The sequence below is a fragment of the Trichechus manatus genome, unplaced genomic scaffold (assembly GCF_000243295.1).
Source record: "Trichechus manatus latirostris isolate Lorelei unplaced genomic scaffold, TriManLat1.0 scaffold00155, whole genome shotgun sequence".
Classification (NCBI taxonomy): domain Eukaryota; kingdom Metazoa; phylum Chordata; class Mammalia; order Sirenia; family Trichechidae; genus Trichechus; species Trichechus manatus.
Genome location: NW_004444091.1, coordinates 4,771,538 through 4,791,616, shown reverse-complemented (window position 1 = coordinate 4,791,616; position 20,079 = coordinate 4,771,538). Strand labels below are relative to the sequence as shown.

Genomic DNA, 20,079 nt, shown 5'->3' with positions numbered 1-20,079 from the left:
GATCAATAAAATGTATAAGCCTCTATCCAGACTGAACAGAAAAAAGAGAGAAATTACACAAATTACTAACATCAGGAATGAGAGAGGTGATATCAGTACAAATTATACAAATATTTAAGAGATAAGGGAATATTATAAACAATTCTATGTCAATAAATCCAATAACTTCAAATGAAAGATCTAAACTTCTAAAGCTCATTCAAAAAGAAATAGAAAACCTGAATATCCATTCTGATTATTAATGGATGTTTACAGCTATTTCTTCTCATTTTGAATCACGCCACATCAGCAAATGAAGGTCCCAAAAGCTTGACTCCATCCACCTCATTAAGATCAACTCTATTTTGAGGAGGCAGCTCTTCCCCAGTTGTATTTTGAATGCCTTCCAACCTGAGGGGCTCCTCTTCTGGCACTATATCAGACAATGTGCTGCAGCTATTCATAAGGTTTTCACCGGCCATTTTTTTCAGAAGTAGACCACCAGGTCCTTCTTCCTAGTCTGTCTTAGTCTGGAAACTGCTGAAACCTGTCCACTGTAGGTGACACTGCTGATATTTGAAATACTGGTGGCATAGCTTCCAGAATCACAGCAACATGCAAGCCACCACAGTACAACAAACACAGATGAGTGGTGGATTCACCATATTAACGGACTTAAAACAGCAACGCAACAACCACATGATCATCTTAGTAGATGCAGAAACTCTCTCCCCTCTGGCACTCCATCACCTTCCCTCAGATAATTCTTACGCATTCTTCAAGACTCAGTTCAGGTATTATCGTTAGAGGCCAGATACAGTCTGGTCTCTGGGCTGGGTCAGAGTCCTGGGCTAAGTTTTATTGGTACTTACCTTACTGTACTGAACTCAACTGTGATGTGTTTGATTCCTTTAATGCTCTGTGAGCTCCCAAGGACAAGGACTACATCCGCATCAGGTGAGCACATCTAGCGCCTGATATACCACAGGGGCTCAATCGATGTCTGCTGGAAGAAGCTAAGTGGCACAGGTACAGAGTGACAGCCCACCAAAGGCTGTGCATTTCCTGGATGGCAAAGGTTCTTGTTTCCAGTAACTAGGGGACCCAGGGGCCTAAAGTGCAGCATTAAGGCTTGGCTCCTTGGAGTTGCTACAGTATTGTGCTGCAGAATATAACTGTGATACATCTGAGATCACTTGTACCCCAACAAAAGCTGTTTTGGAAGATGTGCTCACTCAAAGTCCCAGAGATAAAACTTTGGGCCAGGAACAGAGAACAAGATGTGGATGAACACGGATACAGAATGTCAAGGTCTGCAGAGCATTCTTGAAGCATGTGTTACATGCAAACTTATTGCCATGGGTGTGGAAAAACTGAGGCTCGGGGATGACGACAGACTCAGGCCTCTGCCTCAGTTTCCATGCCTAGGAACAATGTGTCTCCTGCACACACTTGGCATCTTCTGTAAGTACCAACAATGGCCATTGCACAAATGGGAATCACACGTGGATTACACATTTGTGGGTCAAGAAATAAGTCGTTGTAGCTGTATCCAAACTAAATAGCATAAACATCAAAATTACAATCACCATCATGTTATCTACTGAGTTCAAAGGCAACATAACACTGGAATAAAAGCATTCAAACAGTTAAAGATTAAGAGTTTGAGGACATCATCCCAAGGGAATGGCTCATCTATTTATGCAAGTCTGTAGGGTCACTATGAGTCAGAATCGACTCTATGGCAACAGGTGTGGGTGCGTGTAGATTCTCTATCAAGCCTCCATAAATAATTAACCCACCAGTATTTGACTGGTCAATTTTGCAAGAGTTTGAGGCACTCGGTCTGCATGACATGCCTAAATGTCCAGAGGGCAAACAGGCAAAGTCTAGAAGGTTCCTTGTTTTCCTAGGGTTACAGGAAAAAGTTAGCGTTTGTTGTTATGTGTCTGTGAAAAAATATGTCAGTGTGTTCCATTTAGGCGACCTCATGACACACTGGGTGCACATGGGACCAAAATTCTACCTGGGTGGCTCGGAGGCTGGGTATTCCTTCTTCCACTGTCATATCTGGTAACCTCCTTTACGTTTGGGGCAGGGGTAGAGCTAGGTGGGGTTATTGGATGCGGAAGCCCATGACAGGACAAATACTGCATTTAATAACATTTAGAGGGACAACACAAAAATTCCTTGCCAACCAGGATGAAAGAAAGTGGCTCACCTGGGAAGGGTCTCTTGGCTGGAGGAGCTAGTGTGCCAAGCCTCAACCCCCCTATAGAAGAGCAAGGAGCTGACAATGTGCCCTAGGAAATAATTTTGAAGCCCTAATCCTGTACATGCTGCACCAAGACCACCCTAGGACTTCCTAGCTCATCCTAAGTTTCTTCTTCTCAGGCTCTGAGGAGGCATTCTTTTCTTTCCTGAGTAGGCATTCTTAGCTAAAAGACCTAAGCCCAACAGCCAGCTGATGGTTGGGTCAACAGGTCTTCCCAGACGTGTCCTAAGGACCATCTTCAGGTTCTGGAGAGCCACTGGAGCCAGACAAAGACCGAGTTCAGTGGCACAGCCAGCCTAAAGGGGCTGTCGGCCAGTACCTGATGTGGCTTTGGCAAAGTGTAGAGGCCAGGTCTTCTTTCCAGGAACCAGTGCACGCCGGGTATCTTCCATTGGCGCCTGCGGTCCGTCTGCACCTACCTGTCCTAGAGTCTGACCCGGAGGACTCTATCCGCAGGCTCCTTGCCCTCCTCCTTCCTCTGGGTTCAGCCAATGGGGAGCACGGGCAGGAGATGGGAGTGAGGGAGGAGAGTGCACTGGCTCCATCCCTGCCTGGTCACTGTGGACTGGCTGCGCCCGTGCCAAAGGTCATGCATCCCGCCAGGTGCCCCCCTGCCCTTGAGGCCTGCAGTGGGAACCTTCCCTGGGAGCTCTGACTGCCCTGGGTCCAGCCTGTGGTTTCCCTACACCCTGACCACATCTTTGCAAATAGTCCCATCACTGAATTCTCTTCCTCTCACTCAAGTGGAGCAGGCCCACACTTGAGTGACACATGGTGCCCATCCCAGTGTTGTGAATCGTGGTCAGGTTTCAGAAGAACTCCCTCAAAGGTGGTCCTCCTTGCACCCTGTGACCATACAAGACGCTTCCACCCTGCCTCCTGTGGCCACCATGGGGCTCCCAGCCTGCCCCCGGCTCCCTCTAACCCTCCCCACCAGGGCACCTTCTTGAGTCAGGCGTCTGATCCTGTCTCCCAGAGTTGACTCTGATCTCAGTGCCATGCCCACAGAAGAGGGTGGTTCTAGAGTAGACGCACAGGCCTCCACTTCGGTGCTGAATCTTGCCTGGCACTGCCCATCAGGCCTCCCTGCACTGTAACACCCTCCCCTTGGAGCCCCTGCCAAGGCTTCCCCTCCCTCTGCCTTGCTCCTTGTCCCAAGCAGCCCATCCTTCCCCCGCTCCACCCCAGTGGAAACACCAGCTCTCCCCATGCCTCAGCTGAGTCTTGTGGGACCAGTCGTGGGATCCTGAGGGTCTCTCTTGCATGGTGACTCTTCCTGCCTTCTTATCCCCACTGAAGCTGGTGAGGCTGGTGAGTCCCTCACAGGGAGGACTGAGTCAGGCCAAACGTGTTTCCCGTGGAATGCCCACACCCAAGGCCGTTCCATTCTTATGGGAATCGGGAGGCCTGCGACCCCAGCCAACCTGCCCCTGACAGGGCCCCGACTGAGCCATCACTCAGGGTCTGTTTCCCAGGAGAGGAGACAGGTAGTACAGTGATCTCAGAGGTCCCCGCCTGCTCTGGCACCCATATGCAGTGAGAGGATGGCCCTGAACCACAGGCTCCTGAGGGCCAGGGAGGCCTGCATGCCCACCCCGCTGTACAGGGCTGCCCCCGACAGCATGCAGGAGGCACTGCATTATATACACGCTGAAGAGTAAATGAGATTGGTGAATCCATGGAGACAAAAGTAGACTGGTTGGTGCTTAGGGTCGGGAGTGCGGGATGGGGAGAGACTGTTAACGAGTATGGGTTTTGTCTTGGAGTGATGAAAGTATTCTAAGATTGACTGTGGTGATAGTTATAAAGCCTGGTGAATATACTAAAATCCACTGAATTAAACACTTTAAATAGGTAAATTGTATGGGATGTGAATTATATCAAAATAAACCTGTTATAAAAAGATAAATGAACCATGTTTTTCATCTACCATCTATCCATCCACCCATGCATACATCTATCCATCATCCATCCATCATGTACCCACCTACCCACACACCCACCCACCCATCCATCCATCTTCTTTCATTTGTTTACCCAAACTAACAAAATAATTATATTAGTGTTCTTTATGTTAAGTATGCAACCTGCCTTGATGTGCTTATGAAAATCTGCTTCGTTGGTTTCTTTTTCAAGTTAAGAAAATTAGAGAGAAAACAGCATTTTTCTGAGTGACTAACTTGCCTCTCTGCTCACCAATTACAGGATGGCAGCTCCCAGGTGCTCCCCACACCCATCCTCAGAGCCTCCCTGTCTCCCCTTTCTAGGAGACTCACCTAACTATGTCTGTGGAGTGGCCTGGTGGTGCCTGGTTGGAACAAGTCAGAGACCACGAGGTCCTAAAATCGGCTCAGCCTCTCTGACACCCACTATGCACCAGGCCCACACTCAAGTACTTCATGAGTACAATTCCAGTTGTTCCTGGATTAGGGTGATCACCCCTCATTTTATGGGTGAAAGAGGAAAGACTGTAGGAGAGACTCCTCCTGGTGTTGGAGAGACTTCACACTGTGTTGCTGGGCTTTAGGACAAGAACTACCTAACTCCAGGCCTAGACTCTCACCCATGGCTGGTGGTGCTCCCCCGGACCTCAGTGCCTGCTGCTCCTGCCACACTTCTACCCAGCCTTGGGGAATGTGGACACCACATGTGGCACTGCATCCTACTCTCCCAGAGCCAGAGCACCACAATGGGCTGAACACCGGAGCCCTGCCTCTTCCATCAGGGGTAGCCTAAGCCTGGTCTCGCTGCCAGAAGAGACCACAGGGCAACCAAGGGGTGGTTTCCTACACCCCCGTGAGCACACAGAGCTCCTGTCACTGCAGTAAGCTCACAGGCGGACCCCGTCACTGGCTTTTCCCAGGGGTCCTCCGTCTAGCATCTGACACACTGACTTTCCACGTACCCCAACTACAGGCTGGGCCCCACTTCAAGTCCGGGTTCAGGGGCAGCACTGGTACGAGGATGCCACCAGCTGACCTAAAACACTCTTGGATGTTGGACAGACTGCGGTTGGAGCCTGGCTCAGCCACATAACCCTGGGCAGGTGCCCAGTCCCCTCACCTGTAATACACCTTCCAGGTAATGCTGCCATGAGGACTACATGAAAAAAAATATCTACAACAGTGACAAGCTACTTCTTACAATGTCAAAATAAGAAGAATCTCTTACAAGAGCTAATGTCTATCAGTCTTCATTCTCTTGTCCCTTGCCATTTTTAGATGACAATTTGCCTGAGGCCAACAAGTTTGGAGGTGAAGCAGATGAGAATTGAACTAGGAGCCTCCGTGGCTGCGCCCCCTGCCCCGAGGCCCTGGAGTACTGGGGCAGGTGCACACCGTTGGTGCAGAGATGTACTCTCAGACTCCACACCTGCCCAGGGCCTCATTTGTGAAGAGGGACTACACGTAAGCCCTGAACGTGGAGTCTGGGTGGAGAGCCTATCCTCACAATCCCTGGCAGTCATCACCCTGCCTTGCGCCCAACAGGGAGCTACCCACAGATTTGCAGAGGCTGTGACACTGCACCTGCCACCCAAGTGCCCAGGGTTCCGGACGGCTTACAGGTCCTGCCATCCAGGGTTTCTCTCAAAGCGGGGCCCTCAGAACTGCCCAGGGTGTTTGCTAAAACACAGATTCCTGGCCCCTTGCAAACCTACTGAACCTGAGGGGATGGTGCAAGAATCTGCATCTTCACACGTGTCTTGATGAACCTGATGGACCCCCTGCCACCGTCATTCCCAAGCAGATGGGGAGCCCCCTGCTCTGCAGCACGACACACCACCTGGCATGCCGGCTCACCTCAAGCCACCAGACAGTTTTCATCCAGCCACTCTGCAGCCTTCCTACCCCGTCTCCCCAGACGCTGTCCCAAACCTGCGGCCCCTGTCACAGGTCTACCCTGACCCTGGTGGTGCTGGGCTCTCTCCACTAGGTAAGGAGCCTCTGCTGCCCCCACACAGTGGCTAGCTCAGCTCACAGCCCTGCCCTGATGCTCAGGGCGAACCCACCTTCACCACGACCACCCACACCAGAGCCACAAGGGCGTGTCTTGCCTGCACAGCCCAGAGGTAGTCCAGCCGCAGCTTCAGGTCCACCTGCCTGCAGTGCAGGCCCAGAGCGCAGAAGAAGAGCAGGACGGCCAGGATGGGTTCGTAGCTGTGCAAGGAGACAGCGCGACCTCTGGGAAAGAAGAGAAATCAGGCTCGTCTGAGCTCGGCACCATAGGACAGTGGCTCTCAGGGGTCCACAGACCTCAGGGTGAGCTCGGGACCACAGGACAGCAGCTCTCAGGGGGCCCCCAGACCTCAGGGCGAGCTCGGCACCACAGGACGGCGGCTCTCAGGGGGCCTGCAGACCTCAGGGTGAGCTCGGCACCACAGGACAGTGGCTCTCAGGGGGCCCTCAGACCTCAGGGTGAGCTCGGCACCACAGGACAGCAAGTGTCAGGGGGCTCCCAGACCATAACCTGGACCCACAAGGGGCAGAGGACCATCCCGGGGGAGAGCCACCCCTCAGCTGAAGTCCAGGCCCAGATGGAATATGGGGCTGAAGGGAGAAGTGGAGAAACCATTAAACTGAAAAAAAAAAAAAAGAAACCTCACGAGAGGTTATGAGTTTTCTCATCAGAAAATGGAAGACATGGCTTTGTGACCAGGCTGAGCACCTCCTGGGCGGCACTCACCCGGCTACTGCAGGGGGCCCGCTGAGCCCCAGCACAAGGACGGACAGCAAGGTGAGCACTAGCAGGAGGAGCGTCTTGGGCCAGGAGGGGATGCGCAGGAAGGTGGCTAGTGTGAGGGTGCCCACGAGGCAGCAGAGCAGGGCGTGCGGCGCTGACGTGCAGGGCGAGGCGGGCAGTGCGGCACTGCGGCCTCCGGGAAAGAGGACCATCAGGGAGCTGTTGGGGCTCATGCGCCAGGCCCAGCGCATGCAGCCCACCTGCGGGGAAGAGGAATGGGGGGCGCTGTGGGAGAGGCACAGCCGCGGGACCCACTAACGCACTGCGGCCATCTCCTGTACCGTGTCCTCCTGGCTCCCCGCTCTGACCCTTACTGGCACCATCAGCCCTTCTGACCCCTGAGCCTAAGACGGAAGCCACTCGGGTTTCAACTCTACGGTACCAGGCCTATCATCCCAACCCCACCCCCTCAGCTCCATCTTGCCACTGATACGCCCAGCTTCAGTTCTCCACACACCTGAGGGGGCAGTGTCCTCTCCCCTACTAGGCTGGTCTCTGGCATCTGCTGGCTCCTTTCCTTTGCCCCCTAAGGCTCCACCCACCCTAGGCTGGGTGCTCCAGGGGGCACCTCCGCATGTGTGTAGGTCTTCCCTCACCCTGGGACATTTCTCAACCCATCACCCAACTCCAGTTCTTTTTGCCAGTTAAAAACACATACCATACATCCTTGGGCCACTGAATAGATTAAGACCACGATGAAAATACACAAAGTGGTACGGATCTGAATCGTCAGGCACCCTGGAAAACACTGACCAATAAAATATTTTAAAAGTATCACTTTATTACAAAGTTGATTCACATACAAAGTAAGTAATTCACACATTAAGGAGGTGTCCGGAGTATTCTGAATGCTGCTACTTCTCACCCTCTTTATTCATCTTCTACAATCATTTCTTGGCTGTGTTCATACATTTCTTCTCCCAGGTGAAAAACTTGCCAAAAAACAAACAAACAAAAAAGAAACAAAAACGAAAACAAACAAACCCTGAGCTGTTTAAATGAAAAAGAACAGCTGTTTCCCCCACACTGTGAGTTTGACTGGTATTGCAATTGACTGAATAGATTAACCTGGGGAAACCTGACATTTTTATAATGTTTAATCATTCCATTTCAAAATGGTAAGAATTTCCATTTATTTGTGTAATCTTTTATATGATTTGATTATATTTTATCATTTTCTTCCCAGAGGTTTTATACAATTCTTGAGTTACTCTTAGGAATTTTATTTTAAACCTATTTACTTTGAATACATATTGAGATACTCAACAAGCAATTTCAAAGATGAAGTTAAGAAGCCCTTTCTACACTCACACTCCTGAAATGAGAAAGAAAAATGAGCATCAACACTCACAGGGCCCTCACAGGTGACAAAAGCAATTAGCACTGATGGCAGGGGTGGCGAGGCAGGACTGTTTTGAGCAGTCCACGTGTAATGAACCCTTCACCCCCAGTCCTGTGAGGTCAGATCCTACTGCCCCTGCTTAGCAGGGGAAGGAAATGAGGCCCCAAGATCACCAAGCCCACCATCACTTATTCCTATGGATGGGGAAACAAAGTGACTTGTTCTAGATTACACAGCTAGTGGGTTATACACCTGGATCCCAGTGCTAGGCTACCTCAGTCCTCACACTCTTCTATTTCACAGAAACACCAGTCTCCCAAACCTTCTCGGAAAGAAGAGCTGCTCTGCAGTAGTCTAGGCCAAAACTTTTCAGTGACCTTAGCTTAATTCTGTCCTGATCATATCTCTGACTCAGCCCATGGCAGCCACGTGGTTCCCATCCCCAGTTAGACAAGGCATAACGCCAGCTCTTTCACTCATTCCACAGACACCAGCAGAGCTTCCCAGTAGCCAGATCTGCCCCCAGAGCCCTCACCGTGGGTGAGCCCACCATGAGTGGGATCCAGGAAAGAGTCAGTGTCTTAGTTATCTAGTGCTGCTATAACAAATACCACAAGAGGGTGGCTTTAACAGAATTTTTTTTTTTTTCTCACAGTTTAGGAGGCTAAAAGTCAAAAATCAAGGTGCCAGCTCTAGGTGAAGACTTTCTTTCTCTGTCAACTCTTGGGAAAGGTCCTTGTCTCTTCAACTTCTGTTTCCTGGTTCCTTGGAGACCTCCACGTGGCTTAGCATCTATCTTTCCCCATTTCTGCTCGCTTAATCTATTCCTTTTATATCTTGTAAAAGATTGACTCAAGACACACCCTACACTAATCCCGCCTCATTAACATAACAAAGACAACCCATTCCCAAATAGGATTATAATCACAGGCATAGAGGTTAGGATTTACAGCACATATTTTTAGGGGATACAATTCAATCCATAATAGTCGGTATCAGAAGATAGTCTCCTGAGGAGGCAGTGCGTGGAGGGTCACTGGCCAAGGCTGCACGGACACCACCTGGGAGGGTAGAGTTTCAGAGGGAGGAGTCCTCAGAGGGGAGATGCTCTCAGAGGGAAGATATCCTCAGAGGGAAGATATCCTCAGAGGGAGGATGTCCTCAGAGGGAGGAGTCCTCAGAGGGAAGATGTCTTCAGAGGGAAAATGTCCTCAGAGGGAGAATGTGCTCACAGGGAGAAGTCCTTGGAAGGGGGATGTCCTCAGAGGGATGATGTCCTCAGAGGGAGGAGTCCTCAGAGGGAGGAGTCCTCAGAGAGTGGAGTCCTCGGGGCGGGGGGGAGTATCAGAGGGAAGAGTCCTCAGAGAGTGGAGTTCTCAGGGAAGGAATCCTCAGTGAGTGGAGTTCTCAGACGGAGGAGTCCTCAGAGAGTGGAGTCCTTGGCGGGGGCGGAGCTTCCCAGTAGCCACGGAGAAGGGATGTCCTCAGAGGGGTGATGTCCTCGGAGAACGGAGCTGGTCTGAAAGGGGGTGGTGGCATTGCCAGGAGCAGAGACAGGAAAGCTATTGAGGGTGAGGGACTGGTGTATGCAATGACTCAGGCATGGAAATGCTTGACAGCAACTCTTGTGGATTGAATTGTGTATGTTGAAGTCCTAACTCTTGATACCTGTGAATGTGTCCTTGTTTAGGGAAATGAGTTTTTCTTTGCAGATGTTACCAGTTAATAGTTGGGTGAGTCCTAACCCTTCTGCATATTGTAAAAAAAGGAATTGCCCACAGGGGGAGGACAGACACCATGTGATGACAGAAGCAGATGCATTTATAAGCAGCAAAGGAATGTTGGGGATTACTGGCAGCCACGAGAAACTAAGAGAGAGGCAGGGAACAGTTCCTCTCTCAGTGCCCCTAGAAGGAATCAACATAGTCACAGACCTGATTTGGACTCCTAGCCTCCAAAACCATGAGACAATAAATGTCTGTCCTTTAAAGCCACCCACTCAGCGGTATTTGTTATGGCAGCCCTGGGACACTCAGGCAGCAACCTATCAGGCTGAGCCAGTGACACTGCCATTTGCCAAGGTCAACATGACCAGACATGAGTCATTTCCAATGGGCAATTTCACAGCCAATCAGGACAATCGGGAAGGAACCCTGGTAGCACAGAGGTTAAGTGCTCAGCTGCTAACCGAAAGGTTAGCAGTTCAAATCCACCAGCCGCTCCACAGGAGAAAGATGTGGCAGTGTGCTTCCGTAAGGACTTACAGCCTTGGAAACCCTATGGGGCAGTTCTACCCTGTCCTACAGGGTCGCTATGAGTCGGAATCGACTCAACCGCAGTAGCTAAGTACAATAAGTACAACCCATAAGAGTGAACTCTCTGGAACTGTTCTCTTCGTTGGGCTCTGTTGACTGGACACCAAACAAGGAAAATTATGATTACTCACCTAATACTTTTTATTTACAGAGTTTTAATCATTAATACATGGGTTAATTCATTCAACAACTATTTGCTTACTGCCACCTGTGTGCCAGGACTGTACTATACTTCCTGGTAGCAACAGTACCAATGAATTATCCACAGCTCGAGATTTTATAGTCATTATCATTTTCTTAAGCATTATCTCATTTCACTATATCAACCATGCTGTTGAGGCAGGCCAGGAAGCATTATTTTTTCCCAGTGCAGTGGGCACCGGTTGGCTGCTTCCCAGCATCTGTTCCTCTCTCCCATCTTGTCAACAACACACAGAATTTCATTCAGGTAGCCAATGTTTTCACAAAGCCCATCTGCTTCAGGGACTGATGATTCCACCCCAGCCTCCTGAGGGTCCTGCTTACCCGATGCCGTCGAGTTGATTCCAACTCATAGTGACCCTACAGGACCGAGTAGAATAGCCCCATAGGGTTTCCAAGCAGTGGCTGGTGGATTCGAACTGCCAACCTTTTGGTTAGCAGCCAAGCTCTTAACCACTGCACCACCAGGGCTCCTAAGGGTTCTGCTTAGCTGAAGATAATCAGCACATTAAATTGGCAGCCTGGCAACAAGAGGTAGTAACATGACTTAGGTCAACAAGAGAAAAGGGGATGCTTGGCTTTGTGATGTGTCAACTTGGTCAGGCTAAACTACATTTCCCAGAATCCCCTTCCCTGTAGATGTTCGGTTAGGGGAATGTGTCTGTGAAAACGACCCTCTGTGGCCTTATCCTCCATCACTTCACAGCAAGTGAAGTGCAGCAATGGGTCCATATTCATAGAATTTACTAGTCTTACCATGTTTCTCATAGACAGCTGGCTTGACAGAAAAGTGTAGGTGTCATGGATTGAATTATGTCCCCCTGGAAATGTGTGCATCAATTGGCTGGGCCATGATGCCCAGTAGTGTGTGGTTGTCCTCCATTTTGTGATTGTGATTTTATGTTAAATAGGATTAGGGTGGGACTTGTAACACCCTTACTAAGGTCACATCATAGATCCAATGTAAAGGGAGTTTCCCTAGGGTATGGCCTGCACCACCTTTTATCTTACAAGAGATAAAAGGAAAGCGAAGCAAGCAGAGAATTGGTGACTTCATACCACCAAGATAGCAGTGCCAAGAGCAGAGCGCTTCTTTGGACCTGAGGTTTGTACACTGAGATGTTCCCAGACTAAGGGAAGACTGATGACAAGGACCTTCCTCCAAAGCCAACAGAAAAAGCCTTGCCCTGGAGCTGATGCCCTGAATTTGGACTTGAAACCTACTAGACTGTGAGAGAATAAATTTCTCTTTGTTGAAGCTATCCACTTGTGGTATTTCTGTTATAGTAGCACTAGATGACTAAGACAGTAGGGAAAGCCTTTTGAGAATTCAGTTACAGTGCCAACTAAGTGGCAGCATCTTGAAGGGCTAGGGTAACACCCTGCTGTAAGTCAGTATCCAACACAGGCAGTACTTGTTTCCTCGCTTTGCACAGTAGTGCAGGACCATAAAAACCACCGTGCAAACTGAAACTGTGCAAAACGAGTTTAATAATCAATGGGGAATTTTGAGATTGTTCCACAGCCTTTAAAATTTTTTTGTCAAAACATTAAAAACTCTCTTAGTGTGTTCATTATAGGGAAATAGTAGCTCTAATATTTATTTAGTACACTTGTGATAGGTCTAATTTTAAAATGATCCTCCAAGATTTCTTGCCCTAATTCTTGGGACTGTGACTATGATGAGATATCATGCCAATGATTATGCTACATTACATGGAAAAAGAGATGTTTTAGATATAATTAAGGTAATTAATCAGTTGGCTTTGAGTTAATCAGGCAGGAGATTATCCAGGTAGATACAATCTAACCATATGAGCCCTTTAGTAGCAGAGTCTTCTCTCACAGGTGGCAGAAGGGGAAGTCAGAAGAGTCTGAAGCACAAGAAGGACTCAACACACCATTACTGGCTGGAAGATGGAGGAGGCTACATGCAAGAACTGGTGTGAACGGTCCAGTGGTAGTCAGCAAGGAAACAGGGGCCTCAGTCCTACACCGGGCCAAAACTGGAGTCTGACAATAGCCTGTGTGAGCCTGGAATAAGGTTCTTCCTCAGAGCCTCCTGGTAAAAGCCTGGCTGACACCTTGACTTTGGCCTGGTGATGTCCCAAGGTGACTTCTGACCTACAGCACTGTGAGCCCATAAATGGATATTGTTTTATGCCACTAGGTTTGTGATAATTTGTCACTAGCAACAGAAAACTCATACAGACTTTGGTACCTGGAAGTGAGGAGGTGCCATAACAAATACCCAAAATGTGGGAATGGCTTTGGTATAGGGCGGTGGGTGGAGGCTGGAAGAATTCTGAGGAGCATGGTAGAAAAAGCATGTCCGTGCTTCCCCCCACATAACACCCTTCTCTCTTCTCTCTGCCTGCCCTGCGGATGTCAAACTCCACCACAGTGACTGTTAAACCAGCCCCACAGCTGTATAAGGTCAAATCCCTTTACTGAGTCCTTTACATATAGGGCACATACATGTATATCCTAGTGGTTTTGCTTCTCTGCTGGAACCCCGGCGGATATAGGACGGGTTTGCCAGGGGCTACTGAGAAGAAGGCTCACATTCTCCTGAGAGGCCGGAAAGACGTCCTGCTCCTCCTGGACGGTGGGGGTGGAGGGGCGTGAAGCGGGGACTGCTAACATCTTCTTGCCTCTTCATGGGGAGCCAGTGTTAGGATGGGCTGGCACTGCAGGTGCAGTTAGAACACCCAGAAAGAGGCCTTGGATGCTAGGACTGAGTCATTGAATAAAACCAGCCTTGAGCCCTCCCTTCCTCTGGTGTTTCTGAACACATGAGCCAATAACTCCCTTATCATTTCAGTCACTTTGAGTTGGATACTCACCTACTCACAAGAAAACAACTGCTACTTCACATACTTTACAGTGGAGGCAGCTGTGTGGGGCTGGGGGCAGGTCCAGAGCACAAGGTAAGTGAGCTGTGACCACTAGCCATAGAGTATTTAAGGTCTCCTTTGTTTGATACCGAGTATTTTATCAATATTTTATATGATTAAAAAATGTTTTTTAATCAAATAGACAAGAGTTAAAATGTTTTCCTAGAAATTGAATAATGACGATCATAAGGACCAAAATGGAGTTAGGTCTTGTTTCCTGTGGGCACTCAGAGGAACAGAAATATACAATACAAGGAGGGCTGTCTTTTAAGACTAAGTGATTTTTTTTCTTTTTTAGTTTTAAAGAATCCATTTAGTTGATGCTTATCACCATATTACCCACACTCTTTTTCACAAGCAAAACAAAAAATATATTTCCACAAAGAAAAAACACCATGGAAAACAGTTTGTAATAATACAGAAAAAAAGATGGCTGTTCTGATGTGAACAAATGGAAAATTCCCTCAGGAACATGACCTACAAGTAGTCAGGCATAAACCCAGTAGGCTGTTCCCAACACCTTCAAAGCATGCTGTCCACACAGGTGCACAGGGCAGAGCCCCGTAGGTTGGAAGGGTGCAACTCTGCACCCATGGAATGCGGGTATCTGGGAGCCAGCCCTGCAAATGAGGCAAACGTGTGATGAGACCACAGAGCACAAGTGGGATGCAAGGCAAATCTGAGAACAAAATACATGTCCTCTTCAGAGAAAGGAAGCCGGAACGCAGTAGAGTGAATTGGAGGAAAACTAGCGTCTTGCCCTATAAAAGGCCACCACCTGTCTGTCACCTTGTCCAACTGTGGTGGTTTGCATGTTGCTATGATGCTTGGAACTATGCCACCAGTATTTCAAATACCAGCAGGGTCACCCATGGTGGACAGGTTTCAGCAGAGCTTCCAGACTAAGATGGACTAGGAAGAAAGCCTGGCTATCTACTTCTGAAAATAAGCCAGTGAAAACCCTTTGGATCCCAACAGAATATTATCTAGCATAGTGCTGGAAGATGAGCCCCCTAGGCTAGAAGGCACTACAATAGCTGCAAAAGTGGATTCGAGCATATCAACGATCATGAAGATGGCCCAGGACAGGGCAATATTTTGTTCTGTTGGACACTGGGTCTCCATGAGTCAGAGCCAACTTGACAGAAACTAACAGCAACAACACAGAAGGCCAGCCCTAACACCCCCAGGTAAGGCACTGGGAAATGATGCTTCCATTATTCGTGAGGTATATGGCTGAAGGACTTAAATGATTTAGGCAAGCACAACAAAGAGGAGTATTTTTAAATGCATCACTTTCACTACGTTTGGTGATGATACAGCTAAGGTCCTTCTCCCTCCAGCCACAAGCATGCTCCCAGCTTTGTCTCCAGGCTATGCAAGGTGTGAAGGAAGCTGGGAAGAATGTGGGATGGCCCCTCTCACTAGGTAGCACATCGAAAGGGAAGACAGGCAAGCCCATGAATCTTACAGTGCAATAGAAAGAGTGCTGGCCTGCTGGGAGCAGTGGCCTTCAGACGTTTTGAAGTGGGTATCAAACTAGGAAATGTATTTTATATCATGACCCAGACACACACTCAACGGAAACCAATACTCCCAGGACACAATACATGTTTACCACATCTGATGCACGAGGACATCTTCAAATTCATTTCTACTCCATTTTTAAACGGAGCTGTTCACCCCTCACTAAATTGATCTCACAGCCCCACCAGTCAGTTGCAATTTGAAGTTCAAAAAATGCTGCCTTAACGTATGCTAAGTAAGTGGAGCTTTATCCCATAGACTCGCTCTGGGGAGCTGCTGGTGGGTCACAGAGAGCAACAACATGACAGGAGGACAGGGACAGGAAGGCCAGCCAGAAGGCGTGTGTGACCGTTCGCAGAATGTTCTGCACTCACAGGGGCTAAAAGGAAAACGTGTGTTTTTCCTCCAGTCAATGCTCTCCTCTGCCTCTAAGGATATCTGCAGCTTGTTTTATAACTTTCCAGTCACCTTCAGTTCTTCAGAGTCCATCTAGTTTAGAATGCTAACCTCGAAACGGATGCAAATCTCATCTCCTTCCCCTTCCCTGGCCACTCCTGCTGTGGCCTGTGGGGCCTGGGCATGGTATAAGCATGGGGTGGGGTAACGGGGTGGTTGCATGTCTACCCACCCAAGCCTAGCACCCGAGCATGGTCAGGACCTGCCTTGAGCAGCAGGACAGGAAGACGACCAGTCCAGGACCCATCTGCCCACCCCATCCATTAAGCCTGCTGCCTTAGCTTAGAGAACCTCAGAAGGCAAGTTCTGAACAGCTTAGATCTGCCCCAGAGAGAAGAGTGGAGAATGGAGAAAATGAGCCAGAATCCAGGTCTTCCAGCACCAGGCTTCGGTATGAAGCATGAGGAACTTCAAGTCAACACAAGCAGCATTCCTGACTGCACCTGGCTCAGTCTCCCTCTCCACAGATGCCCGGCGGCTCCTGGGGTCCAGTGGAGTCCTCACTTCCCTGCACTCCTGATGGCTCCTCCTCTCTGCCCAGCCATCCAGACCTCCCCTGGGTTTGTCCAGCAGCCTCCCCTGACATTCCTGCAGCCAGGGCCAGCAGTGCTGCAGGAACATCACTTGGCCAAGAGCCCAGGCAGCAATGGTCACTGCCTTAGCTGTGTCCTCCACCACAGCATGTCCAACTCTCCCCCTGCAGTGAGACTGATTATGTTTGTGTGTGCCTTTCTAGCCATGGTCTTGTAACTCCCCCCCAGGTGACTGTGTGATAGGGTAGTTGTGGCCCACCAAGGAGACTGGTCAGTTTTGCCTTAAAAGAGAGCCAATTCTAGAGCAGACAGGAGGAGCCCACCACCAAGGAAAGAGAGAACTAGCAGCAGACTGGCAGCAGGAGACAGTGAGATAGGCTTCCCAGCTCATGGAGAGAGAAAGCTGAGTGCCTTTGGGCAGAGACCGAGGGCCAGAGAGAGGCGTGCCTGCAAGCATAGTTCCAGAGTGGCTATCCTGATGGAAGAACTGTATCCTGAGTGTTCTTGAGCCTGAATTGTAACTATTACTTCCCTAATGAACCCCATAATTGTGAGTATGGTCTGTGAGTTCTGTGTGGCCATTCCAATGAATTATCGAGCCCAGCAGAGAGTGCTGTTGAGGGACAGTTGTCAGAATTGGTAGAGATCGCAGAGAGAGGAGGCATGTCTGACCTCCACCTCAGGGGAATCAGCCTTGGGCTATTGATCTTGATTCTCCTCCCCCCTCGGAGGCTAGAGGAGGTCAGATACTGCCTTCAAGCCATTTTTACAGCCCCCTTCTCCAACCCTTATCCTGCCCTCCAAGCGGGCCCTCCTGCCTGAAGACAGCCTTGTTCCTCACCCTCCGGATCCCTTGATACCCCTGCTTTCCTTCAGGACTAACAGGGTTAGCCCCCTTCCCCATTCCAAGAAGCGGGGGCTAACTGTTAGTCCTTTCCCCAGTCTTCTTATTTTACTTAAAAACAGTTAAATTGAGCCTCTTATCTGCCAGACTCTGCTCCAACCCATAACCAAACCCACTGCCGTCAAGTCGATTCCAACTCACAGCAACCCTATAGGAGAGAGTAGAGCTACACCATGGGGTTTCCAAGGCTGTAAATCTTTACAAAAGCAGACTGCCACATCTTTCTTCTGTGGAGCAGCTGCTGGGTTCGAACAACTGACCTTTTGGTTAGCAGCCAAGCACTTTAACCACTGTGCCAACAGGGCTCCCTACCCTGCTCCAAGGGCCTTATGAACATTAACTCCTTTAATTCTCACATCAAGGCAACGAGGCGGGGACTAGTACTGTCCCCACTTAGCAGAGGATGAGACTGAAGCCCAGTGAGCTGAAGCACTGCCCAGGGTCCGGGAGCTGGTACACACTCCTTGGGGATGATGCTGGGTGAGTGAAGATCACCAACGGCCATGGAGCAGCTATGCCAGCCTGGATGTCCAGCTCTGGACCTCTGTGATATCAGTGAGGGAAACACTCCTTGTTTAACCCCAGGCTTTGTGAGGTGTAAGGTACTGGCAACTGCACCTAGTGCTCACTGCCTGAGGATCCATGCCCATTGGATACTCACTGCCTGAGGAGACATGCCCATTGGATACTCACTCCCTGAGGAGACATGCCCATTGGATACTCACTGCCTGAGGAGACATGCCCATTTGCCTACTCTCCCTCAGTCCGAGGGGCCCTGTCCTCCTGCCTGCCAGGCTTCTCCCACACACCTCCCAGGCCTGAATTCTTCTGTCCCTCTCCTCCTGACCTCTGTCCCCACAGCCTTCTGCACAGCCCCTACCATAACCCTAATTGCCCCATGTGTGAATCTCAGAGCCCGGCACAGGGCCTGGCTCAGAATGGGAATGGCTGCACACTTGTGGAATAAACTGGATCCCAGCTCTTTCCACACGTGAGAACGGTCTGCACACTCCGTCTCTGGCCATGATCTTTACTTCTCAATAGCAGTGAGTGCAGCTGACTGCAGCTGCAGCAACATCGAGTTCCCTGCGGCTTTGCAAGCTTGACGCTTCAAAAACACATGATTAGAAAAAAATGCTTCATGCCCTGCTCCTGGGCTGAGGGTAAGGAGGGATGAGTAAACATTCAGAAAGAAAGGAGCCAACTGAGCCCATTGCAGAGCCTACCGAGAAAACCAAACACCAGAGCAGGGGAGATGTAGGCGGGACAATCTAGGTGATCTTGTTTCATGTCATCGACCAGGAGTCATTCTGGCCACCTCTCTAGCCACAAAAGTAGCTGCCTCATCAAAGTAGGAGGTCTGATTGCAGTAAAATAGTCACAGCTGCCAGCCTCTCACAGAACACACACATTTGTGGGACCAAGTGGTTCTCAAGGTTCAATGTTATTTTCATGGACGGAAGGTCTCCGCCCAGTTTGGGAGGCTCTAATGAAGCAGCAGAGGTGTGAGAAATCTATGCAAGAAAACCATCATTCCTGGCAGTCCTCCACCATGTGGCTCCAATGTTGCAACTATTGTCTTGTAGTTGCTGTCTTCCCCCAACAGTTAACTCTGCTTTCTGCGTGTAGCATGGTACTGTTACAGCATTGGCTGCACAGATTCCCAATCCTGGGGACAGACGTGACAGACTTTAGAGATCATCATCCATTTGTCATGCTTTTACGTGAAGTTATATGAATAAAGCAACCCTATCTGAAGTTGATAATTTTAATGCTTACCATTCCAAATACCACTCAATCTATAAATGTCCATAAGCTGGGAATTTGTTTTTAAGACGTGGTATTTTTTAATTTAAAAAAAAATCAAAAAATAACTTACAGATAGGTAAGAAGTGAAATGAATAAAATTAGATTTGATCTTGTCCAGAAATTGATGTTTTCAACAATTATGCAAAAACAACACTGGGTCAGCCAGATGTGATAATAGAGGACATACTGGTGAAAGTGCGGCACGTGGAAAGGAAAGCTAGAGATATGATGCAAAAGAATGCAAAACAAACAAAATAAACAAACCATCTGCAGCTGAGTCAATTCAGGCTCATAGCAACTCTATGTGTGTCAGAGTAGAACTGTGCTCCATAGAGTTTTCATGCCAGGTCTTTCCTCGAGGGGCCTCTGGGTGAGTTTGAACCACCAGCCTCTCAGTTAGCAGCCACATGCTTAATCATATGTGCCACCCAGGGACTCATGCAAAAGAATGCAGGCAGGCCTAGGAAAATAGAGAAACTCTTCAAAAGAGCCATGGGCTGTACAAGGCTGCAAATTTCAACCCTTCACTCTAAATGCCCACAAAAACAAAGTCAAGTGAAGAACTAGTGCCAGGACCTGAATTATTGATCAGTATGGACAGTCCTCCTAGAAAAATACCATCTCCTGCTCTTGCCCCTTGAGTCTATCAACTGAACTCACAAGGAACCATTTCTCGTCTGTGTCCCTGCCAGATTCCCACTAGTGGAATCAGGGTCAGGATCTCGAGTTCATTTACTTGTATCCATCACCGCCCTGTACTCACATCAGGCATGACCCAAGACCCCATACTTGCTCGCTGAGAAGCTACGCTCTACTTGCTGTTCCCACCATCCTGCCGAGAAGGACGGCAGAGCTACGCACATACCTGGACTCGTGTGATGTGCAGATACATGATACACGCCACCAAGAAGCAAAGGCAGAACACAAGCAGGATCAAGGCGACTAGGTTCCTGGGGAGACAGAAGAATACGTGGTTCGCTGCTGTCCAGGGGCCAGGTGTACCCCCTCCTCTCCCACCCAACACATCCCAGAGATCCCCTCCCACGAAGGCTGCCAGCCACCAAGTCTTTGGGGATTTGCCTGAGGCTGCTTCTTATGGAG

General features: G+C 49.2%; 1 protein-coding gene across 1 annotated transcript in view; it reads right to left on the bottom strand.

Annotated features, from left to right (window-relative positions):
* The window catches only part of ADCY1 (adenylate cyclase 1), a 250,518-nt gene that overhangs the window by 49,616 nt on the left and 180,823 nt on the right, over positions 1 to 20,079 (bottom strand). The window contains exons 11-14 of the mRNA XM_004386117.2: positions 19,844 to 19,928; positions 7,653 to 7,742; positions 6,938 to 7,194; positions 6,309 to 6,435 (exon numbers count right to left, since the gene is read on the bottom strand). Of these exons, the coding sequence (XP_004386174.2) occupies positions 6,309 to 6,435; positions 6,938 to 7,194; positions 7,653 to 7,742; positions 19,844 to 19,928 (559 nt within the window). The remainder of the gene's footprint in view (positions 1 to 6,308; positions 6,436 to 6,937; positions 7,195 to 7,652; positions 7,743 to 19,843; positions 19,929 to 20,079) is intronic.